General features: G+C 37.0%; 2 protein-coding genes across 3 annotated transcripts; one reads left to right on the top strand and one right to left on the bottom strand.

The window, feature by feature from the left end:
- Positions 1-4,656: 4,656 nt before the first annotated feature.
- LOC145782696 (serine/threonine-protein kinase Nek2-like) lies at positions 4,657-20,101 on the bottom strand. 2 transcript variants are annotated; one of them, XM_082594460.1, is made up of 7 exons: positions 19,674-20,101; positions 18,329-18,727; positions 17,687-17,852; positions 17,475-17,532; positions 16,496-16,720; positions 15,894-15,924; positions 4,657-5,495 (listed from the first exon to the last, which is right to left on the bottom strand). In XM_082594460.1, exons 1-7 carry the CDS (start codon positions 20,016-20,018, stop codon positions 5,280-5,282), a joined length of 1,440 nt encoding a protein of 479 aa, XP_082450586.1. In that variant the 5' UTR covers positions 20,019-20,101; the 3' UTR covers positions 4,657-5,279. The 2 variants fall into 2 exon arrangements, with proteins under 2 accessions (XP_082450586.1, XP_082450578.1); XM_082594452.1 differs by lacking the exon at positions 4,657-5,495 and having other exon boundaries at positions 15,048-15,924.
- Positions 10,529-14,337, top strand: LOC145776651 (uncharacterized). The gene is made up of 6 exons (XM_082587885.1): positions 10,529-10,684; positions 10,913-11,076; positions 11,416-11,702; positions 12,188-12,315; positions 12,668-12,731; positions 12,991-14,337. Exons 1-6 carry the CDS (start codon positions 10,529-10,531, stop codon positions 13,245-13,247), a joined length of 1,056 nt encoding a protein of 351 aa, XP_082444011.1. The 3' UTR covers positions 13,248-14,337.
- Positions 20,102-25,588: the final 5,487 nt, after the last annotated feature.

The following is a 25,588-nucleotide window of genomic DNA, read 5'->3' as shown; positions in this document are numbered from 1 at the left end:
GAATACAATAAGTTTAATGGGGAGTGATGGGCTACTTAAAACACATGTTGCGCCATCTAGTGCAGAAAATGTAAATGTTGACAATCGAGAATTTCCAGTGAATGCAATCGTTGGTTTGTGCAATGTGCATATTGTTTTGTGTTCACTTACTTGAGTAAACCTTTCAGAGCATTTAGAAAATCAATGAAAAATTTTAATACTCGCAGTAGCAATGGCGTCACAATGCACTGGTTAAAAGGAATGTTTTATGGACGATCACGAATATCACTGTTATAGGGTAAATAGTAAAATTCAATTACAATCTTTGCAAATACTTATGAACGATAATCTACATGTCAAACCAAACATATCATATCAGTAGAAGGCGTTTGAAATTAATTAAAATTGTTTCAAAAGTTTTGTTTTCATGATTTTTTTTTCCTGACTTGTAAATCGCTTTTTTTTTTGCAACCAACACTTCAAAAAAGCTATAGATTTTGAATAATTTTGACCAAATTTGAATCTGATATTTATTTTTCAAAATCAAATATGTTTCTATCCGCTTCCTCGTCACTTCCAACGCTGTCTTCGTCTGATGAAACTTCGCCTTTGTCATAATTTTCACAATCCACTCCATTGCAATTACTACACGCAGAAACACATGGTAGCCCGTGCCGCCTGCAGCTGCAAACGTTGGTACTGCAAGGACTTTTCTTGGTGACGTTATAGTTACATCGTACAAAGCGAAGAATGTTATCAGGAGCCGCACTCAAATCTGTCAGAATAGGATCGTAACTCCCATTGGATAATTTCCAGCCCCCATCGAGCGGATTTAGTTCAACGCTCATCAGTGTTTTCCATTTAATCACCTGCAGATGGATTCGAAGAAAATGATACTTTGCAGCATTTTTGGTTGGAGAGAGAGACTGTGGCTTGATTGTCGTTTTAGATGTTGCTGCTGCCTTCATAAACTGATGGTAGCGCAAATTTTCCATCGCCCAGTTTTTTTTCCCACCATAGCTAAAAAGATAAAAATTGTATATTAAAACTGAACACACTTCTTAAACTTTTATTGATGATTTGGTGGTAGGAACTTGACATTATCGTTATACTACTAATGTAACTTTTTAAGTTGCCTGAACATTAACAATTTAAGTTCTTTTTGTTCTACTTCCTCTGCAGTGGCTGTTTCGTCTACGAATACTTTAGCAGTTTCTTGGAACACCTCCCTTGTCCCAAACTTCTTCAGGGTACTAGTTTTTCCTGTTTTTACTAGTTTTTTTCCATGGTCCCTACGTAAAAGATCATGAACACAAACGAAGAACAGGGAAAATGAGTGCCTTTGTAAGTTTGGATAACTTAGAAATGATCCCAACATTCAACCAAGAAGTATTTTTGAAGAACGAGCTGAATAAATCACAGTTCATATCTTTCCTATCAGACGAGCTGCGAAGAGAAGGTCATGATGTTCGAAACAGTTTGGGAGATGCGGACACTCAAATCGTTTCAGCAGCATTAGAGTATGCAGAAGATAACAACAAAGATGTGGTTGTAGTAGCGGCTGACACTGATATTCTAGCGTTGTTGATGTTTCGCTAGAAAAATGGTATGCATCTCTACATGCTTTCTGATGCTATAGCAACAAAGGTGACAAAGAAATCTGGAAAAATGAAGATTTGGTCAAATCAACTGGAGATGTCATTACAAGTCATATTTTGTTCATCCATGCTTGGTCGGGTTGCGATACTACGTGTGCATTGTTTGGACAAGGTAACCTACAATTTGTTTTTGGCAACTAGGAACTTTCATGATAAACTTGGTTTTACTTGCTTGAATGATGTAAATGTTACTTTACGAAATATTGTATTTAGATAAGCCTTATCCTATTCTTTTTAATATAATTGTACACGATGAACATATTCGGAATTGCCTTCGTTCTTTACTTATTTTTCGGTTAAGCTATGCACAGGCTACTTATATCTATAATCTTTTATGTCAGGAAAAACTAGTACCCTGAAGAAGTTTGGGACAAGGGAGGTGTTCCAAGAAACTGCTAAAGTACTCGAAGACGAAACAGCCACTGCAGAGGAAGTAGAACAAAAAGAACTTAAATTGTTAATGTTTAGGTAACTTAAAAAGTTACATTAGTATTATAACGATAATGTCAAGTTCCTACCACCAAATCATCAATAAAAGTTTAAGAAGTGTGTTCAGTTTTAATATACAATTTTTATCTTTTTAGCTATGATGGGAAAGAAAACTGGGCGATGGAAAATTTGCGCTACCATCAGTTTATGAAGGCAGCAGCAACATCTAAAACGACAATCAAGCCACAGTCTCTCGCTCCAACCAAAAATGCTGCAAAGTATCATTTTCTTCGAATCCATCTGCAGGTGATTGAATGGAAAACACTGATGAGCGTTGAACTAAATCCGCTCGATGGGGGCTGGAAATTATCCAATGGGAGTTACGATCCTATTCTGACAGATTTGAGTGCGGCTCCTGATAACATTCTTCGCTTTGTACGATGTAACTATACCATCACTAAGAAAAGTCCTTGCAGTACCAACGTTTGCAGCTGCAAGCGGCACGGGCTACCATGTGTTTCTGCGTGTAGTAATTGCAATGGAGTGGATTGTGAAAATTATGACAAAGACGAAGTTTCATCAGACGAAGACAGCGTTGGAAGTGACGAGGAAGCGGATAGAAACATACTTGATGTTGAAAAATAAATATCAGATTCAAATTTGGTCAAAATTATTCAAAATCTAGCTTTTTTTCCTGACTTGCAAAAAAAAAGCGATTTACAAGTCAGGAAAAAAAATCATGAAAACAAAACTTTTGAAACAATTTTACTTAATTTCAAACGCCTTCTACTGATATGATATGTTTGGTTTGACATGTAGATTATCGTTCATAAGTATTTGTAAAGATTGATATTGAATTTTACTATTTACCCTATAACAGTGATATTCGTGATCGTCCATAAAACATTCCTTTTAACCAGTGCATTGTGACGCCATTGCTACTGCAAGTATTAAAATTTTTCTTTGATTTTCTAAATGCTCTGAAAGGTTTACTCAAGTAAGTGAACACAAAACAATATGCACATTGCACAAACCAACGATTGCATTCACTGGAAATTCTCGATTGTCAACATTTACATTTTCTGCACTAGATGGCGCAACATGTGTTTTAAGTAGCCCATCACTCCCCATTAAACTTATTGTAATCAACAAAGTAAAAAACGAAAAGAAAAAGTGGCTTTACTGGGAGTATTCTTGCATTCCATTCATCCCCTAGTATTGAAGAGTAATTACGATATTCCAATTATTCTTGTGACGTCATCATGACGTCACATCCAGAATTTTTTACCAAAATGTTCTCACAAAGCTACAGATTGCGATATTTGAAAAAACAAATCAGAAATCAGTATGGAAGTATTAGAAAAGATGATTATAGTTCATTTCCGTTAGTGGGCGCTAGACGCAAATTTCAAATGCCCCCCATTCCATTTGCTCAAAACCGATTGAAGAGGATTTTGGATATGATGATCTACATAAAATTTCGCTTCTTTTGATACCAAATTTGTTAAGTTACGAATTTTTTCCGGGTCAAACCCTAATATGACTACACTATAACATTGATCTTTCTCATTGAAAGGTCGAGAAGCTCTGTCTTTTACCACCCTTGTTTGGGGCAGGTCATTTTATAATATAAAAGATTTTGCAGTGATTTCCTATCACTGCATGGCACACCCTGTAGCTGGGACTGCGGCGGTGACACGGCTAGACAAAATTAACATTCGTTTATTTCGTTGATGTCACTCTGATAGGCCTACATTTATTGCGCGCTCTTTCTATGTTCATGTTTTTATCTACTTTAGGTGTAAAAAAGTTCTTTACCTGAATGTCATCTCTTGTCTAACTTCAGTGACCATGTGCCAAAATGGATGCTGCATTCTCACTTGTTTACCTTTACTGTGAAATTGTAAACATTATTGTAAATAACTAGGCCTATAAAGAGTGGGGTTTATAATTGTGTGTTGCTTTTTGCTTGAAAACTGCAATAAACTATTTTCTAGCTGTGTACCTGGTCTCTCGATAAGGCTGCTTTCCTGATGGCTTACACCTGAAGATCATGATTTAAAATACATAGATGTCTGGTGAACTCGTGGAAACTGTCTTGTTTAAAAACATGCTAATACTTCGTGACACCTTAGCATCTAACACAATTTGATCTGATGCACTTACAAAGGCGCCATATGATACTGGAACTTTTCAGTTTTAAACGAGTGCCGCTTACCCGGTCATCAAAAATTAAAGGCTATTTTTGTTTTTTTCTGTGCAAACTATTCCGTCTCATTGAAGATCACTGACGGAGAATTGCGCTGCTCAACTATAGTAACTGCCCACCCGAAGAGTCGAACCAACGTTGCTTAATTTTGCAAGTAGGTGAACTTCAGTGAACAAACCTAGTTTGAATTCATTCTAAGCACCGCAAAAACTAGACAACCACTTTGTTGGTCGTGGTCCTTTGAGAAGGGACTGATGTGATGACTTCTTATAGTTCTTACGTATCCTCATTGAAACCTACACTTTCAAACCACAACGGTTTCATACACTTCATTTTTAATGCTAATTATAGAAAAATATCTTTACACAAATGCGATTGAAATTTTAGGTTTATTCTGTAACAATAAATTGTACCACATTGACAGATTAAGCGAATAGAAACGAATTATTTTAAGTTCTAGAAGCATCAAGTTCATTTAAAAAAGAGATGGGCCAAGTTTCAAAGCAAGAACATGTATATTTTCAGATCGATTGGATAGTAAACGCTCTCGAAAGCAGATACCGTTTCGTTTATTGAATCTACGACAATGTAATAGAATGCGGCGAAGTCTTTTTGATATTAGGCGACACACAGTGCATAAATTCAACAAGCATAGAAAAGTAAGTCACAAGTGGTGAACGCTATTCTGCTACGATACAAATTCAATATGCCTACCACAGTACAATATATACAGGTTTATACCTGGTGAATAATCAATACCACGTTATTTAGAAGTAAAAAATCAATCTGGATTGACATTGCACTCAACAACATGTTTGGCCATTTTTGAAAGTCGTACTTGGGTTGAATGGTTAATAGATTCATCACAAATTTTGTTGGGGTCCTGCAGAATCTCTCCGTTTGCAAATGTCTTTATCAACTTGATCATGACAAGAATATAGTAAGAAAAAAGTACAAAATAAACTGCTTGACTTCAACTGTGCAGCCTTGACCACACGAGGTGTCTACCGCATACCTAGTAAGTGCCTAGATTTGTAGTCTGAATTGTAGCGCGTGTAAACTTTTGGTTGATGGTCAACGGCCCGGTTCAAGCGAAGATCTTTCAGCTTTCTGCTGTAATCCTCTACACCACGTTCCTTGTGCGCAATGGCTCCATATTTGTTTCTGTCGATCCCAAGCAGCACCAGGTCATTTTCTTTCCCATCGCCAGCAAAATGAACCTGTTTCTTTTTGTCCCAATGAACTCCTCGGCCTGATATCTTGAGGCTACAATCTACAATCATATCACATCACACGATACACCTCGATGTTATAATCGTACATCTACTATGAAGATATGTAGATTCTTCATATTCCATGTTTTCCCTAATGCATAATATTGGAAATGTCATGATATGCTTTTAGAGACTATCCCACACTCGGAATACATGTTTTCACAGTTGGTAGTTATAGTGAACAGACTCTTACGCCCAGAAACAATCATTGTCTCAGCATAAATTCGCACGTTTATTGACAAAAGCAATGTGCCTAAACTAAATGATACATCAGTTTTCTGCTTGTTACATTGCTATAAGTTGCTAACAATTGCTTAACATTTTAATCGAATCTACCAACTGTTGTTTTTGCCTATTCATCGAAGTGTTTTGAAATTGTATCCCATCCTTTGTCCTTGTCAAAAACAGAAGCTCAAGTAAGCTTTAATACACAGCGATTAGATAAGAATGTTTATTCTAAAACAACTCTCAAACTTGTTTTGTTTCGTTGTAATTGAAAACTTCATGAAAAGCCCGATGACATTGTTTATTGCTTTGGTCTTTAGCAGTGCACCTTACACGTTGTATTTTCAACGTAAAATATTCACATTTTAGTATAATTTAAAACACTAAAGATGTTATTGCTATAGCAAAGTTCTATTGCTAATAAAGAAATTTCAACTCGATTGTGCAAAAATGCTAGCATTCAACTTAGCAAAGTTGATGAATGCAAATCGATGGTAACCTACTAGGTTTTTAAATTAAAGTAGGCCTTTTAAATTTTTTGTACCATATCGTTTATTTTGTACGTTGCAGAATTTCAAAGCTCCGGATAAAATTCGAAGGCCGCAAAATGGTAAAGCTCAAGGAAAATGGACAAATTACCCAATGTCAATTGAAGTTCGTAAAGTGGCTGGGTAAGAGTTGATTTGTTGTAATTTTATTGCTACGTTGGTATCGTAGAAAGAACAAGTAACGAATGAGGCAGACAAGGTCGGACTAAAGAAAGAAGATGCGATGGATAGAACGAGATTGAGAATATGAGTGAAGGCAATTGCTGAAAAGAAAGAATCGGCCACCCTCACTAGTGAAGACAAAACCGTACTTGGATGATGATGATTGTATCAATGTGAGAAGAAACCATTACCCAGGCAGCAAATCAGTCGATTTTTATATTAATTCAACGTCTGCAGACCAGTGGCGTACCGTGACCACTTTGACAGGGTGTTCAGTGACGGCAAAGCAACAGCGGGGGGTCTGGGGGACCTCCCCCAGAAAATTTCTAAATTCAACATTGAATTTGGTGCGTTCTGAGAGCATTTTCAGCACAAATTCTGAACATGAACAGAATTGACAAAACTAATGTTGTCGGTATGGAGAAGAATACAAAATAGATATGTATTTGACAGCGCCTATTGAATGAGACTTAATATCAAACATTAAGTTGCATTTCTAAAGTCACATACTTCAGTTCAGTTGCAACACCTTGAGAAATGTACAAGCGGATTAAAAACAAACAGGTGAAAGTTAAAATAAAAAACAATAGCAAAGCAACTCGATAACACTGGTCAACAAAAAAAACATTTTTTTTTGCATAGGCTTTGAGAACTGATTTAAGGTAACTTTGGGGTGCTGAATCCGAATCTGACCTCAGATTTATCCCATCACGTCAGGTTTGTGAGATATGATAACAGCAAATTGCTACTTTTGTCAAAAGTGGAAGATTTGGCGTTGCGTTTACCACCAACATATGCAGTGCTATAACGAAAGGTTAGTGTTAGATAGGCCAAAACAGCTTAAATAAGGTTACTGAACAAGCATTGCCATAAGCCTGTTTAAATCTTTGTGATTTCATGCAAAACATTGACGGGGGTGGGGTCAGTTATACTTTTAGCCTCCCTTTTGGCTTGTTACTACTGGATGGTTAATAATGTTGCTTAGAAAACAAATTGGTATCAAAATTATAGTGGGTGGGTGTATTTCAGCTACTTATGTACTACATGACCTGGATTTCTGGATATAGCACAATGTGTATGTGCAATAAACGCAACGTCAAATCTTCCACTTTTAACAAAAGTAATAATTTGCTGTTATCATATCTCACGAACCTGACGTGACAGGAAAAACTGAGGTCAGATTCGGCACCTCAAAGTTACCCTAAATCCATTAAAAAACTCCAAGCAAGAAAAGTTGTGTTGACCAGTGTAATAAACAAGAAAGTCGATTGCTATGTTGGTCGGCTGTACTTTTATCCGCCGTACTACTTAGTAAAAACGAAAATGTTTAACACCTCGACTACAGAAGGAAAATTCATCTATAGCATAATTCGATTCTTCTCGTTTGTGCAATAAATTTTTGAATTACATCGTCGTAGAAAGCTTGCTTTTGCTTCAGTTCTAGCAAAAGTTCCTTCTCTATTGAAAGCAAGCTAAGCGAGCTCAGTCTTTCTTGTCCTTGTGTGGAACGCAAGCAGGTATGTATTCTCTTTAGAGCTGAGAAGCTTCGTTCTGCCGATGCTGTAGTGCTGGGAATACTAAGTACGAGCTGCGTTAAGTTAAACAATTCGTTGAAGCCAGAACTTAAAGAGTTTTGATGAACATACTCATACATGTTTTGAACAGTTTGTTGCGAAAATTCTGGCAGCGAGTACACAACTTGAAGTTCAGATTTAAGCCGAGAATAATCGAAAATTCCTCCATATATATCTTGCAATTTTGTCATTAAATGGTCAGGGAATTCTTTTTTGAATTCAGGAAACTTGTCACAGCACAGCAGTTGAAAAAACTCGAATTTTGTGACAGCAGTAAATCTTTGATCGATCTGACAACAAACACTGTCGATTATATCCTGATAGAGCAATGAATAAATGACTTTATTAGTTTCATTATCAAAATCTTGATTACGTCTTGGACGCCTGGATGGACCATCATCACTTGAGTCTGAAATAAAAATGGAAAATCTTACTGGGGTGACTGTGTCAATCTAAACAAAAGCATGTTGTCTCAAACTAAACATACAGGGTAAGTACCTAGTTTACTTACAGCCTACCTAATAATAATATAAGGAGAGGTAGTCAGTTTTAAAATGTATAATATACATTATCAGTACGGTAATCGAAGTTTTTTTTACAAACTTAACAGTATGATAGGTCTGGTAGTTGGTGCATTTCAGATGATCATTTTCCTCACAATTTGAAAATACATTAAGTAGTAACTCGATATTCAAGTACTCACTTGATATTCAAGTACGGTAGGCTACCTATGTATTAAACAGTACCGGTATGCATCAAACTTCTTTTTTTTTAAACTAATTTTTATTGGTAACATCTCCTGTAACATATTAACAGGATGGAAGCTGACCTCATATAAGATCTTTTGCTTCCTTCCTCTCTCAGTTCAGTACATATACTGTAATACCAAAAAATAAACCAATGATTGATTGATTTTCATTTTGTACATACCTACTGGTACCGGTAAATTTCCTAGGCTTGCCACAGTAAAGATGGTGATCAAGATTGCTGCAAAATCATCACTGGCTTGAAAGCTAACAATGCATTTAAAAAAATGCAGTTCAAACTATGGCGTAGAGCTAGATGAATGAAACAAGAGTTAAGTTTGGCAAACAAAATTGCCTTGAATTCTAGGAGGCATCCACTTTGACTAAAAATACAATAAAACATTTGCAAAAGGCCTTTATTTCTGGCTAAAATCTGCCTAATAACTTACTTTTGCAGTAGAAAGCTATTTTTCTGCCATTACCTCACATCAAAGTAGCTTACTTTGACGTCTTTTCACAAACATAGGCTACCTTAGACTGACGTATACTAGGATGCATTGCGTTACGGTACGTCAAAGCCCATCCAAATGTCTGCGACAAACCGCACGTCACCGCAGACAAGACGCACGCAGTCTAAGCGCTCCAATACACTCGCGTGGAATGTATCGAGCGATGCGATTTGTCGCAGTAAAAACGCATGTAGTCTAAACGCAGCTTTAGCCACTAGCCAATTTTTTTATTATCAGTAGCCTACCGGTATTATTTTGTTCATTGGCTTCACATTTTAATATATATATTATATACCGTACCGGTGGTACACCCAAGACGAAACAAACATAGGCAATAATTAATGTGAGACAAACCAGGAGACACAGAAAGCGACTTTGAGTCAGCTGGCACCTGCTACATAATTAAGGTGTTTCAGCAATAAGGTACGGTACAATACCAGTAACATACAAACACTCCAATTACAAAACGATTAGATATGTTGTTTTAGAATGGTGCATCAATGATATTGGCTGTTACCATAAGCTTTGTTGCAGATTCAGACAAGCTAGTCCTAATTTACTGGCACTTGGTGCATAAAAAACATTTTATCTTATCTTGTTTCCAACTCTGATCACCTCAAACCATAGCTCAAACTCTAATCCAACAAGCTAAAACTTGCTATTTCCTGGGATTCCCCCAATGACGCGCCAAGGTGTGCAAATCAGCGAGTGCACACCCTAGCTGAACTAAAACCATTGCTGTTTTAGCTGCCTTGTGACGTCATTTTTCTTAATTGTTTATTTTAAATAGCACTCGCCAAGGTGTCAGTGCACACCCAGCTTAAAGCTTAAAGGTAATGACCGAAAAAAATTAAAGGCAATGACCTCAAACGTTGGAGTATTAAAATTAGAAGGGGACGAGTTTTGCAATTGAAAAGAAAGCAATCAGCATGCAGCAAGATGTTAGAATATCAGAAAAGTAAAGAACATCGACAACCGATGGAAATTTTCTTTTTTTCTGGATTTCTTGGGGTGTGCAGTGCACACCTTGCACACCCTGAATATACGCCACTGCTGCAGACGTTGAATCAATATAAAAAACGACTGGTTGCTGTCTGTCACTGCTTCCAGCTATCCGTTGTGCCGAGTATGCAATTGCACTGGACTGTATGCAGTCACACTGTATGTTGTCAGTTACCAAAATGGACACAAAAGAAAAAGATTGCTATTATTCCTATGACATATATTGTTCTTGCTGTTCGCCTATTTAGATCAGGAGCATCTGGAAGTTATCTTGCAGAATGCGTTCTTGGAAACTCGCAACCACCTTTAGATGCACAGGAGCATGCAGTTCAGGGTCCAAAAATCCGCATCGGAAGCAGTCTATTTGCTGTAAGTTGTGAACATTGGAAGCCCTGATGCTTCATTCACATCATTGCACTTGCTCAGATGGCTAAACTTACATGTCCTATATTTCCAACTAAAGTGCATCAAAAAATATGTTAAATATTTGTTGAAACTTTTTGTCGTGAAAATATTCTGGAAAGCTGGTATTATTCCGCGTGTTTATTCTGAAACTGATAACAAGTCGATGTTTGAAGTATGAGATTTTTCTTTAAGGCGTCTCCAACGCTCCGCGACAGAGACGAAGAGATGTTTTACCAGTCCATGTACAATGAGATTCGAGAAGTAGTCGCGCATCAAGAAGATGCGATGGTGATAAGTCGACGTAAATTGCAGCGGATTTTGCTCAACAACTCTGATAACAGAATTCAGCCTGATGTGTAAGTTCTTTTGATGAAGAGATCTTTTCATTTCTTTTTCATTAAAAATACAGCCAACACAATCTTTTATTCAAAATAATTTGAGCACTTGCTTACTGCTACGTCTGTTCTAGAAACCTTGCTAGAAACCTGCTGACCGTATGTGAGATCAGGTTGTCGTTATGAAATCTTTAATAACCCAGTTTTTATATTCTGCTACCACAACTTGTTTTGGTCCAATAACCGGTTGCCGCGTTTGAAGTGATTTTAAGATCGTGTGTGAGAAAACATCATTATTCACTACTCCTTGAGCTTGCTGCTTCGTAAAGGCATTTGTAAACTGCTTCTCCCTTCACTCAGCATATCCCCTGCCGGGGAACCAAAGCGGGTTGGCACTTCCTATGCATGCGTTGGGAAATCTGCTCTTTCTGGGACGACGCTTCCATTAGAAAGGAGGCCTCACACAACTGCAACTACTATGAGAGACAACAGAAAAAGTGCTTTACTCCTCCCCGTTCCTTTTGTCTCACCGCATGCGTGGTTGGATAAGCAAGCCTGTGATGTGCCCGTGGACCGATTGACTTCATTTAGTCCATGGCTGCCAAGGGTAACACCAACAACTTCACATTATAGAAAAAATCAATCAGGTAATTTATGTTTTTAACGCTTACTGTATGTTAATAATGTGTGTTTAGGTGTATAATAATAATAAAAGTGTGTGTTCTTTGTTGAAGTAAATGACTCAGATCAGTATGACATCCCCAGAGCCGTTGAGAGGATAATTTCGGCCCGGTATCAATTAGATCCTCGGGCCTCAAATTAAGACACTTACGCACTCAAGGAATGCGCAGTGGTTTCTTCAAGTTCCTGGGCCCTGGAAGGGTTACAGGCCCCTAAAATCATCATTCGTCCAAAAGTACCCCCTGAATCCCCTTGTCAACGCTACTGTACATCCCTGTTTACTACGCATTTGGTCATTTTGGCACTTCACAGGACTGCTGTGTGCTGTAATGAGAAACCACATCAATTAAATTAAAGCTTAAACGAAGTTGTGACTTAGTGGACTAGTTTGATCAGCTGCTGTGAATTGAGCGTATTTGAATGACGCTACAAAAGCAATGATATTTTTCAGACCACCGCTACTATGAAAGACTCAAAAGAAACAGTCCTGAGCCTTTCTTCACTGGGAAGCGTCCTCAAACTAATATTGGTATATCATCTTCTGAAAGATTGAACAAATTGCTTATTGCAGCTGCAGAGGTGAGAACTGTTGTGAATATTGTATAATATTGCATGGTTATTGAAATAAGCTTTATTTTTCTCACGCTCAGAATATAGAAATAGTGCAAAGCATACATATAATAGTACATACAAGTTACAACGTCACCTGAAGGCGAATTTTGTGGTCGAAAAATGTGACTTTCAATGTAGTCAAAGAATCAATGAGCGGAGATTTGTGCTGCCCTACCCCATAACTTCGATTTTTTATGTAATATATGACAAATCAATGAGCAAGCAATGATCATACTGCATTTGCTGTTTGCATTTGATGACAATTGTGGGTTGTGGTTGGAAATGCAACATCTAAATTTTAGTCCATGTCGCATTTCAGGACAGTATTTCTGTTGATCACCACCTGCATAAAGATAAAGAAGTTGACATGGAAATTAAAACCGGTAATTAAAGAACTATCTTGTTTCGAAAAGTTGAAAGAACTGTTTACTATGATTGTGATGGCTGTTAGAGCATTTTTATTGCATTTTGTTGCAGGCTACTGTATTAAATTTTAAAGTTTTCACTTTAGAAGTTATAAACCAAAACTGACATGAAGTAGTTTTCGAAAACCGCTTTCTTCTAAACATACTTTACCTTTAACCATGCTTTCTGCAAAAGGGAGAATCGTAAACATTTTAATGACCGTCAGTTTGTGTTCAGCTGCTGTTGGCATTCAAGAGACTTTCCAAGCCAGTGATATCCAGCACTCCTCTTTGTCGGTCGTTGTCCCTGCACTGGGTGAAGAGACGCCTTCTCTTCCATGCAGTCCACAACCTCCTCGTTTGGAAACCCCCCAAACCGATGTCACTCCGATAGAAGATGTGACTAACTCACCCCGCGCATCACAAACTGTGCTTTCTCCCAAAGTAACAAATGTGAAGTTGTATGCGGAGAAAGAAGACGCGGAGGAATGCTGAAGGACGCTTCAATTGCGCAACCTTGTCCGCCCTGGTAGATCAGTCGGTTTAGTTCGACTTTGTGAACAAAGAAACGGAAAGATCAAGCGGCGCTGGTTCGACTTGCGGTGTGTGCGCTTGAGCAACTTATTTCAAGGACTGCTTTCCACTCAGCAGTTTGTAAACGCTGTAGCTAATTTTAGCACAGGCAAACGAAAGGCCGGCTGCGATATTTAGCTTGCGAGAAGGCAGTTTGACTTTAGCTCAGGTGTTTGCTACGAGCCCAAGGTAACCACGATACAGTCTATGCATTGCAAATGCCAAGAATACTTGCAGATAGAGAAGAATTAAACCACATAAAAAATTCAAAATGATTTCATCGGCATGTCGCATCTCGGTTGGTTTTAAGAGATTTCTAAAAGTTCTTGGCTACTCTAGTTTTTTCAACAAATATGTGTTGCAGTCGGTCGCAATACAAAAACGTTGATTTTAATGGAAACGTGCTTGTCGTATCATGTGGGACATATTCGTTTTTGACTTTTTCGGATTTCATTGATAATAATGCAGGCTAATTATTGTTTCCATGTGTTTGGTTTACCTTGATGAATAAGCTGAACCTATTAAGTTTATCTCAGTATTTCGAAATATTGTCTTAAAACTGGGCTAGAAGTAACATTGATCTTTCTCATTGAAAGGTCGAGAAGCTCTGTCTTTTACCACCCTTGTTTGGGGCAGGTCATTTTATAATATAAAAGATTTTGCAGTGATTTCCTATCACTGCATGGCACACCCTGTAGCTGGGACTGCGGCGGTGACACGGCTAGACAAAATTAACATTCGTTTATTTCGTTGATGTCACTCTGATAGGCCTACATTTATTGCGCGCTCTTTTTATGTTCATGTTTTTATCTACTTTAGGTGTAAAAAAGTTCTTTACCTGAATGTCATCTCTTGTCTAACTTCAGTGACCATGTGCCAAAATGGATGCTGCATTCTCACTTGTTTACCTTTACTGTGAAATTGTAAACATTATTGTAAATAACTAGGCCTATAAAGAGTGGGGTTTATAATTGTGTGTTGCTTTTTTGCTTGAAAACTGCAATAAACTATTTTCTAGCTATGTACCTGGTCTCTCGATAAGGCTGCTTTCCTGATGGCTTGCACCTGAAGATCATGATTTAAAATACATAGATGTCTGGTGAACTCGTGGAAACTGTCTTGTTTAAAAACATGCTAATACTCCGTGACACCTTGCATAAGTACTATGTAGAGCTGATCTAATTGTGCTTATCGTCATCGCGTCACTGCTGCGGTTGCTTCACAAATATATGTTCAACGACAGCCTATGACGACAAAAACATCGCCCGTCGTGACTGTTTTCTTCAACCTACCTACCACAATATGATGATTCTGATGCACTTACAGTACAAAGGCGTCATATGATACCGGAACTTTTCAATTTTAAACGAGGTTATTTTTGTTTTTTCTGTGCAAACTATTCTGTCTCATTGAAGATCACTAACGGAGAATTGCGCTGCTCAACTATAGTAACTGCCCACCCGAAGAGTCGAAGCAACGTTTTTTGGTTTTGCAAGTAGGTGAACTTCAGTGAACAAACCTATTTTGAATTTATTAAGCACCGCAAAAACTAGACAACTACTTTGTTGGTCGTGGTCCTTCGAGAAGGGACTGATGTGATGACTTCTTATAGTTCTTACATATCCTCATTGAAACCTACACTGACACAGTGACACACCACAACGGTTTCATACACTTCATTTTTAATGCTAATTATAGAAAAATATCTTTACACAAATGCGATTGAAATTTTAGTTTTATTCTGTAACAATAAATTGTACCACATTGACAGATTAAGCGAATACAAACGGATTATTTTAAGTTCTAGAAGCATCAAGTTCATTTAAAAAAGAGATGGGCCAAGTTTCAAAGCAAGAATACATGTATATTTTCAGATCGATTGGATAGTAAACGCTCTCGAAAGCAGAAAGCGTTTCGTTTATTGAATCTACGACAATGTAATAGAATGCGGCGAAGTCTTTTCGATATTAGGCGACACACAGTGCATAAATTCAACAAACATAGAAAAGTAAGTCACAAGTGGTGAACGCTATTCTGCTACGATACAAATTCAATATGCCTACCACAGTACAATATATACAGGTTTATACCTGGTGAATATAATCAATACCACGTTATTTAGAAGTAAAAAATCAATCTGGATTGACATTGCACTCAACAACATGTTTGGCCATTTTTGAAAGTCGTACTTGGGTTGAATGGTTAATAGATTCATCACGAATTTTGGAGTCCTGCAGAATCTCTCCGTTTGCAAATGTCTTTATCAACTTGATCATGACAAGAATATAGTAAGAAAAAATTACAAAATAAACTGCTTGACTTCAACTGTGCAGCCTTGACCACACGAGGTGTCTACCGCATACCTAGTAAGTGCCTAGATTTGTAGTCTGAATTGTAGCGCGTGTAAACTTTTGGTTGGTGGTCAACGGCCCGGTTCAAGCGAAGATCTTTTAGCTTCCTGCTGTAATCCTCTACACCACGTTCCTTGTGCGCAATGGCTCCATATTTGTTTCTGTCGATCCCAAGCAGCACCAGGTCATTTTCTTTACCATCTCCAGCAAAGTGAACTTGTTTCTTTTTGTCCCAATGAACTCCTCGGCTGTAAGTGAAACATTTTTCATCATTTGGAATACCACTAAACAAAGAGACTTCGTCAAAATAGCCGAGAAATGTTTCAACTTGCCTCAATACCGTCGACAGGAGAATATTAAATGAAGAAAAATGAATTTCAGAGAAAACGTGAACAAAACTAATATTGAAAGATTCTATTAATCTGAAGGGCTTAGATTGAATATGCTAAGCCACAATGGCCGGCCTACCACAGGTGCTCTTGCTTGCACTAGGGTGTCCAAAAATTAATGAAACCCATTGCTAATAAACATATTGGATTTCATTTATTTTGGTACACCCTGTATGAAACATTTTTTGTCAATGCAAGGGCAACTTTTAAATGCGTTTTACTTCAAAGCGGGAAAGAAATTTACCAACCTAAAATTATTTCCCTGCTTTCGGTTTCGAAACGTTTCTACAAACTTTATGCATAGGGCAACACCTGTTTTATTGTACAAGACAACTCAACAAGTTTTTTCGTCTTGTGATTGAAATTCTTAACTTGGATGGCATGAGATAAATTGAATAATGACAAGACAATAATGTACATAATTTATTACCTGGGTGCATCAAGAGCACTGCGCATTATGTTCTGATCAGCACGCATTTCCTTGTACTGACGTATCAAGGATTCTGCAGTCTTCATCTTTTCTTCTGCCGCCCTTTCTCTTTCTTCGAGAAGCTTCTCTTTTCGCAAGAGGCATTGTTCTCTTCTATTGAGCTCCTGAAGGCGTTCTTCAAGCAAAACCTGGCTGGGAGCTGCGACAGTGTTCGTCGTTTCAGGCCTGACACAAAATGAAGGGAAGTTGTTTCATGTTATTACACAGAAAATACACAGAAAACGGTCAGAACGCGAATGTAAAAATGGCATTAACAGATGAGTGGTGCAAAAGTCTGTGTGTGTGTATTGTATCTATGTATAAACCAGTTTAGACCATCAACCTTTTCCTTTCAAAGTACCAGTATTTCCAGACACTCCTTTACAAGCGGCCAGTCTATGCAATATGCGCATATGTAAATAGCCACAAATAGGACCTTTTTCACATTGATGACATTTTTTACGCCTACAAACTTTGAATCAATGTATTTGTTGTCTGGGTTTCAACACATTTGCAGTGACAAGTTTGGAAAAATCATGAAAATCTTCATGAATGTTCGTTCTATAACTTACAACATCGACATTTTCATAAATTTTGCTAACCAAAAGACTTTAAATAATATTTTTACATTGTATAGATTACCGGTAAGGGCAAATGTATATAAAGCTTACAAGGACATAACCAAATCCGTTTGAACACGAGAAATTTAGCAAAGTTTTAAAATAAAAAATGTGATCTATTGTTCTCATTTGAGGAACAACGAAATGTGATATGCTGAGCAAAATCAGGAAAAATTTGTATGTAGCTGTGATTATTTTGCTGGGTTTCACAAACAAAATCAAAGAAGAACAACAACAGAACAAATGCTATGGTGCAGGTGAAATGACAAAGCAAAACAAGGCAGTGAGAAGCTTCACAGCTGTAGTGGATAAACTTGTACCTTTTGTTTTCTTCAGTAGAAGATCCAGATGAACTTTTTCTTCTCCGCATTTTATCGTCTAAAAACACTTTAAACTTTGAGAATGAATCCAAATGTTGCTTAACTGTACGGTACAAGAACCGATTGTAGCTTTTTGGTTCTTAAATTTTCAGGTAGTTTAATACGATATGTAAACGTCAATCTATGCTAAATGAGGAAATCCATATACCCACCAGAATTCACTGCAGCATTTTCATCCAGAGGAGGCGTAGTTGGTTTCTCTTCTGCTTCAGGGGGAGTGTACTTTCGCACAGCTGTCTTTACAAGAGGCAGTTGCAGAATATCTTCCAATGAAGGCCTTGCATTTGATGTAAGTCGCAGCATTGACGACACACAATTCTGTAATGAAATCAAACAATTGCGTTTCTTTTCCTCATAGACTGAAGCATACCAAGCATCTGTCTCAATGTGATCTACATTTTAGGCTGATATAATAATGCACTGCAATCACTGATAGGCAAAAATACTTAACATATCAAAAGTTTTAAGTTTATGCAATTTTCAATACAAAACTTCAGTTTTTAAATAAACATTAAAGCCTATACGACTTAACGACCAATATTTTAATAACGAATTTCAATCAATATCAATTTACATTGATTATGAAAGGTTAATTCACAAACTATATACTACTTAACTACATGTACACTTTTTAATGCAATTTTTTTTTGCAAACCAAGTGTTTTCAGTAAAACCCTTAGAAATACGATGATATAAAAACATGTGGTGCACTGCACCACATTAAATTCAGCATTTACCAGCTGCAATTTGTTTTTTCCATAGCACTATTTCAATCTCAGAGTCATCACAGTTACCTGCAATGAATCAGAATATCGACTTGGAATACGTCTAAACTGCCCTTGCTTGATCTTTTCCGCTAGAAGTTTCTGGTTGGAGGCGGTAAAAGGAGGAATAAGTGCACACAGTTCGTAGATTAAACACCCCAGCGACCAGATGTCTGATTTTTCATTGTAAAGATTCTTGCTCATCTGTTCAGGTGACATGTAGTAGGGAGTGCCAACAAAGGTCTTGGCGAAGCTAGTGTCATGGTGTAGCACACGAGCAAGTCCAAAATCTCCAAGCTTCACGTTTTGATTATCATCCAGGAAGACGTTAGCAGGCTTTAAGTCTCGATGCAAAACTTTTACAACTTTTCCGGACTTTTGCCTTTGTCTGTGGCATGATTGAAGGGCAAGGGCAAGTTGGGTCAAAATCTGAATATGATGGTACTGTATTATTATATGCAATGTAACCCCATTCATTTTGAAAATTGCAATTAAGAAAGTATTGCACACAGAAAAATATTGGTAAAAGACTTAAAAAAACTTGCAATCTACCAATTCTTACATGAGCCCACAGTCACAAAGAGTGTAAAAAAGCTATGTACTACCGATACCAATATTTTCATCGATACCCATATCACTTTTTAGGCCGATACTGGATATTTAGTCGATACTTTAGTGTTGCAAAAAGAAGCAGTTTTGGTATTTGCAAAGGGTTAGATCACATGTTACATTTGACCTTATTTGCATAAAACTATTAAAAAAGCTTTAAATTGGCATAATTTAGTTGTAACGATTCAATCAATCCGATTTCTCTGCATTGTTGTGTCATAACAGTAGTGTTTAGTAATAAAAGGCCGTAATGATTGAGGAGGGGCATAAGGGAAGAAACAAAACATATCATAATTGCGGTTTCTGAAAAATTTATAAAGGGTTTGCGCAAACTCTCTGAATGGGCTATCATAACGTAGAATAAAAACATATAAAATTGAAACCCAGTCCTTTGTGTAGTCATACAAAAACTATTTGACAGGTAATGTTCAACCCAAGGGCGCTGGTTGTTTGGTTGTTGCTTTTGACAGGCTTGTAAACTGCATACTACCCAGGCTGCAAAAATGTATATATATATAATTTTACATTGTTTCTACGTCGCTAGACGCTTAAAAAATCCATGTAGTTTGGTTGTTTTTAATGGTCTGGTTCTATCAATATGTCATGACGGACTGATAGTGTTGGTAGGCTATGGGCTACGCAACAAAAATCTTGTGGAAAAACAGTAATTGCAAAACTTTCTAATTAATAAAATGATTATCATTTGACAATAAAAGAAAACAATAGCTTATCTATAAAATATTAAATACATTTCATTTCATTGCACCTTTACAATGAAATCCTCATCCAAAAATCTTCTGTCTTTTCTGGAAGAAGTGATAAGAGAAGCAAGGTCACCTCCTGAGCAATATTCCATGATAAGATATAACCGACTTTTTGATCGATCAATAATTCTATCATGATATCGAACAATGTAGCGATGTTTCAACTCTCTGAGTAAGTTGACTTCTGACACCAGTTGTTGTTTCTCTCCTTCGGTCATAGACCCATAATCCATGTCTTTCCATACCAGAATTTTTCCATCTTTTCTTCTGCTAACTTTCAAGCATTTACCATATGATCCAGAACCAATAGGAGAAAGAACAATATAATCATCAAGTTTTGAAGGCATGATAGAAAATTAAATAGTTATACTCTGTTTGCAGCCAGCAAAACTGTTATACTACTCAAGCTAGCCAATTCCCGCAAACCAGCAAACCTAAAAAATAATTACACACAAACAAATAAAACAAATCTCTATTCTCTATGTAGAAGCAGTAGTAGGCTAGTGATGTAGTGTAGTAGTTACATTCTTTTTTCAGTATGCTTTCTCTTGATTTAAAAAAGCCGTGTTGTCACATCACACTTGACAAGATATGCACAGCCTAGTACATTTCTGTGTAGCTTTACAAGTTATATATAATGTTTCTTCTTATTTTTTGGAATTCTTGCATATCTCGTATACTTTATGATAAGTATACGCCAGTGAGATGAGAATATGCCAATTCGTGTTCTCTACACAAAGTATTATCAACACTCTTAATAATGCACTATGACTAACCAACAAAGCAATTATATAATGTTTATTTTTTAATTTTTAGATGAAGTTAGTGTACTGAAGTTTTTTTACTATGGATATTACTATAGATACCATAACTCTAACCCTTACTTTAACCCTTTCTAACTTTAATCCAAACTCTGACAATACCTGATTATTAGGGTGCACACAATGCCGTCATATCAATCAATTTTTATGTAGATTGGTGAAAATGTTCTATTTGGTGGGAAAACAGCTTCTGTGAAGCTTGGTGATGATCGGACTACGTCTATGTGGGCAACCGATGACATAGAATTTAGGTCGATATCGCCATGACACCGTGTTGAATTTAGGGTCGCCATTTGCAATAAGTGAAAAAATCTCGATTTTTTTTCAGCAGAACTTCCATTTCAAGTCATTTCTTCAGTTCTGGTCTCCAACTGACGTTTTCATCTTAAGTTATTGTTTTTTCTGAGGGAAATATTTCATGATTTTGATGAATTTTGCTAATGTTCTTCAAAAATTATAATACATGTTTTTCAGGTTTTCTAAACAGAACAGAAGACTGTTGTATTTGTAACTGTTTAAACATAATATCATAATGGCTGCTACGAGAGGCAACACATATATTTTTGGCCTTGGAAAGTCTGTGACGAAATATGATGGGACTATTACTGGCTCTCGCTTACCCACTTCGATGCAAATTTTACGTGCTGTAATCTTTCATATCGAAGATGGAAGAAGACAGAACAGAACCAAGTACATAGCGGCAAAAATAGTTTATAAACAACTAACCAATTTTTACGAAAAAGGAGGTATCCCTATGTTGCAAGAAATATCTGCATGTCAAAAAATTGTAAAACTTGTTAAAGAAAATGAGAAATTCAGACGTATACCAAAAAACAGGAAAACTACTGAATCATGCATTAGAAAGATAGACGAGTATATCAAAGAACTGTCAAAAACTTTCGCCTTGTGGTGTCAAGATGCTGAGAAAATAATTAAAAATCACGAGGACAAGGAGTTTCTGAACTCAATGAAGACTGATAGAAAGGTGAGCATTGCTGGTAAGGACACAGTGGCATTAGGCAAAGAACTGAGACGCCAGGAAAGAAAACGGATCTCAAAGAAATGCCTTGAAAAGTGTAAAAGACAATCTAGAGCCCAATTTTCTGAAGCTGTACTTGCTGACGGTAGCTCCAGTGAGGACGATAAGTCGTTAGCCTCATATATACCAGACTCTAAGCCAAATAAAAGATCTCATGAAAGAGTGGTGAAGTCCGAAACAGAAGCCTTCATTCCTCATGATATACTTACTTCCTTCAGTTCCTTGAGACTGGTGTCATTAGCTACACTACTGAAAATGACACCTACACAGCAAGCCACCTTTAGTGAGGCATTTGTAGAGGAAGCTGGGGGTGATGCTTCAAAAGTCTCTACATCATATTCACAATCGGCTAAGGTCAGACGTGTAGTGAACAAAAAAATAGCTGGTGAAATTAAGAAATCCTAGATCACACCGACCCTGGCCTCTATTCACTGGGATGGGAAGAGCTTACCCACTCTTCAAAACAAATACGAAAAAGAAGAGAGATTGGCCATCGCCAACTCTGATGAACTGAAGTTACTGGGAACACCTGCTTATCAATCTGGTACGGAAGAGCAAGCTGGCGAAATCATATCAAGACTGACCTTAGAGTTACTCCAAGAATGGCAATGCTCTGAAAAAGTTGGGAGTATGGTATTTGACACAACCTCATCGAACACTGGACACTTGACTGCCGCATGTATCCAAATTCAGGCGTGTCTTGAACGTGCACTATTCTGGGCAGGTTGTTCTCATCATGTCGGTGAGTTGATAGTGGGACATGTATTTGAGGACTTGAAGATAGATGTCGTAAAAACTGGAATTATATTTCACATGACATCAATCAACCACTCAACTACTTTGACATTTCCAAGCTCCCAAAAGAAGCCCACGAGTCTGTTTTGAAATGGAAAGATAAAGTGATTTGTTTACCAGAGCAGAAAGCCAAGTTCTTGAGGGATGACTATAAAGAGATGATGAATTTGTGTGTGTCATAGTTAACTCCAGGCACACAGGTAAAATTCCTATGTCCTGGAGCTGTGCATAAGGCCAGGTAGATGGCCAAGTTGATTTATGCATTAAAACTTGTTCTACTGGAGGATCAAATTGCAGCTCTGCCGAAGGGCACTGTCACGACAACTTCTCAGGCCACCAAGATTTGAGATTTTGTGAACTTTGCCTCACTTGTGTACTGTACCTGGTGGTTCAGATGCAGTGTAGCCATTGATGCACCTTTGAATAGCTTACAGTTATATATAGACATTCTGAAGTACAAAGCCATCATAGCCTCATATCAGACAGTGCTGCACGATGTCTCAAACGACATTTGTGGTACTTGTCCAGTGAATTTGTTCCTCTATTTTTATTCAGTTCTAAAGTGAGCAATGCAGATAAGCGTCAAATAGCTGACAGACTTCTCAATTTAAAACCGACAAAACCACTTGCTGCTCCAACTAGGCGTTTCGGCACCAGGTACGGAAAACCTACATTTCCGGACTCTATTAAGCTAGACTCCAAACTTTCAGACTTTGTTGATGTGGACTATAAGAATTAAAGATGAACTCCTTGTTTTACCAGTCAAAGATTGGGAGTTGTGCAAGGCCAATCAAGAAGCTAAATGCAATGTTAGGGCTATAAATGTTACCAATGATATTGCTGAGAGAGGCTTGAAACTAAGTACTGATTTTTTAAATAGTGCAAGAATTGAAGAAAATTACCAAAACACACTCCAAGTAGTGGAGAATGCGAGAAAAATGACACCTAATTTGCGAGAAAAAAAAAAAACTCTTCAAACAATGAAAATGTATCATTGTGTAATTGTGTACTGTACCTTAATGTGTATTTTATTTGTATCTATAATTATGTGTACCATAAAACAGCACAACTTTGCCCAAAATTTGTGAGTTAAAGTTTGACCACAATATGGTCTTAATATTTTATTGGATTTGTCTAATGGATAATATTTAACAGTATTATTCATTAGACAAATCCTATAAAACATGAAGACCATATTGTAGAAATAAAAAAACAACTGAACTGAACTGAACTAGTCACACTTTAACTCACAAATTTTGGGCAAAGTTGTGCTGTTTTACGGTATCTATAAGAATGCTCAATACTAAGAGCAATATTAATACATTTCATTAGAAACACATAAAGTCCCCTTTGTAGATATGCATACATAATAGATTGTGTCAGAATGTGTATCTTAACTTTAGTAACTTGTCCAAAATGTTAGAAATAGTCAAAATAATTACATGAATACATGTATTTTGTATGAGGTTATATACAGTAATTGTACAATTTTTGTTACTTTTTCGGAAATTATGGGAATTTTTGATAGTGGTGTTGCCCACATAGACATTCACCAATCTCACTGATATTTGGCCCAGCATAGTTACTCATCGAATCGAACAAACAGGGGAATCTACAAATGAATCGGGTGAAAAAATTCAAAAAAGTCGGCATTGTGTGCACCCTACTGATTATAAGCATGGCAACAAGTGTGTAAAAATAGCTACTTTGTAAAAGCTCCGATGTGACAAATCCCATCTATGGATATTCGCAAAAATGACTTTTTACTATTAAGGATAATCTTACTAGTACCTAGAATACTCAATCACTGGAATCCGCATTCACTGCAGATCAGACACCTCAGATACACACAGGCTACAAACTATTCTTAAAGGTTTCTCTCTCTCTTACTGCATTGACCCACTAAAAACCAGAGGTGAAAAATGAATTGAAATCTTCAAATTTAAATGTACCGTTTCAAAACAAAACATTCGAAAATCAACTCCAATATGCTTGACTGATTTTGTTAATTTTTTTTAAAGGGCTCAAAAATTTCGGTGACCAGTAAAACTGCAAAATTATTACAAATGATCGTGTAATGGTTATTATTGGTATAATTGGTTAGACATTCTTTGGAAAATTAAAAAACTATTTTATTACTTTTTTTGCCATAAACAGATGACAAACAAAAAAATTGAGTACGGTACAATAACACAAAAAAAATATCAAACTAACATTGGAACAAATACAAGAGATTTTCGGCGCAACTTTGTGCCAGGGCAAAAACAAACTATTCATAACGAAAGAAAACAAAAAATATGTTAGCCATTCAAACATAAAAAACTCCTGAAAGACACCGACAACCAATCAGAACATAGGTTTAAGTGACAACTGTTTGTGTTAACAAAGAACAGCTGTTTTGTAAATATTGCAGCTGTGTGAAACGATGGCGATCTAATAACCCACGAAAAGCAGCAGAACGCTCGATCATTGAAATTTCCAGTGATATTTCGGCCTGTTTTTGTCTGTGAATTATTCTATCTACGAAGTAGCCTAGCACTGGTTAATGGAGAGCAGTGTTTAAGATGTAGGCCATTGCTGAAGCGCAGACATTGAGAGTCGAACTAGCGCTGCTTTGTCTGGTGGTATCTTGCTTCGTGCACAAAGTCGAGCGTTTGATCTGCTGAGGCGGATTGGTTTCTCTATCGCTGTTTCAACATTGAAACTATGTTGTGAAGCTATTTTACTGCTTCAAACATCTCAAGAAAATCGCATGATATCGCCAACATCTGCTTCATGTTCATCATCGTTTTTACAATTTGGTATTGCATGGATGCTATTTTGCACCAACTGGTGTAAAATAAATTGTTATTATGGACAGAACCGACGGCTTTATTCGCTAGTCCTATGCTATATGTGAAAAACCAATAGTTCGTTTGTCAGTTCAGGTTGTTTTTATTTCTGACCATCGCAACGAAAAAACAATATGTGCCAAACATAGCAGAGGTCTAGAAAAAGGTAGAAGAGCCAAAACGCGGACGTTATAACGTGCATGATACAAAAGCAGGACAGTCAGTTTAAAATGTGGCACGGTCCCAACTAGAGATGTAAAAAAACGTTTTTTTAACGTTAAAAAAACGTTTTTTGTGCTGTCATAGACATGTTTAAAAGAAGTATGGTTGCACTTAACCCAATTATCCATCCAATGTGAACTAGTTTGCAGGACTTTGAGACTTTAGCAATTTTCTGTTTTTGCCAAACTTTTCTTCAATCTTTCCTCTAC

The sequence above is a fragment of the Aplidium turbinatum genome, chromosome 1, assembly GCF_918807975.1.
Source record: "Aplidium turbinatum chromosome 1, kaAplTurb1.1, whole genome shotgun sequence".
NCBI lineage: Eukaryota > Metazoa > Chordata > Ascidiacea > Aplousobranchia > Polyclinidae > Aplidium > Aplidium turbinatum.
This window is presented reverse-complemented; position numbering and strand designations above follow the sequence as displayed.

Excerpts from the sequence above, each read along its gene's own strand:
- LOC145776651 (XM_082587885.1), top strand. The coding sequence starts at position 10,529 with ATGACATATATTGTTCTTGCTGTTCGCCTATTTAGATCAGGAGCATCT. Across the intron at positions 10,685-10,912 it reads TCGGAAGCAGTCTATTTGCT|GCGTCTCCAACGCTCCGCGA; the intron begins GTAAGTTGTGAA and ends TTTTTCTTTAAG. Across the intron at positions 12,732-12,990 it reads TGACATGGAAATTAAAACCG|CTGCTGTTGGCATTCAAGAG; the intron begins GTAATTAAAGAA and ends GTTTGTGTTCAG.
- LOC145782696 (XM_082594460.1), bottom strand. The coding sequence starts at position 20,018 with ATGCCTTCAAAACTTGATGATTATATTGTTCTTTCTCCTATTGGTTCT. Across the intron at positions 16,721-17,474 it reads TCTACTGAAGAAAACAAAAG|GCCTGAAACGACGAACACTG; the intron begins GTACAAGTTTAT and ends ATTTTGTGTCAG. Across the intron at positions 5,496-15,893 it reads ATTGGGACAAAAAGAAACAA|GTTCATTTTGCTGGCGATGG; the intron begins GTTCACTTTGCT and ends AAAAAGAAACAG.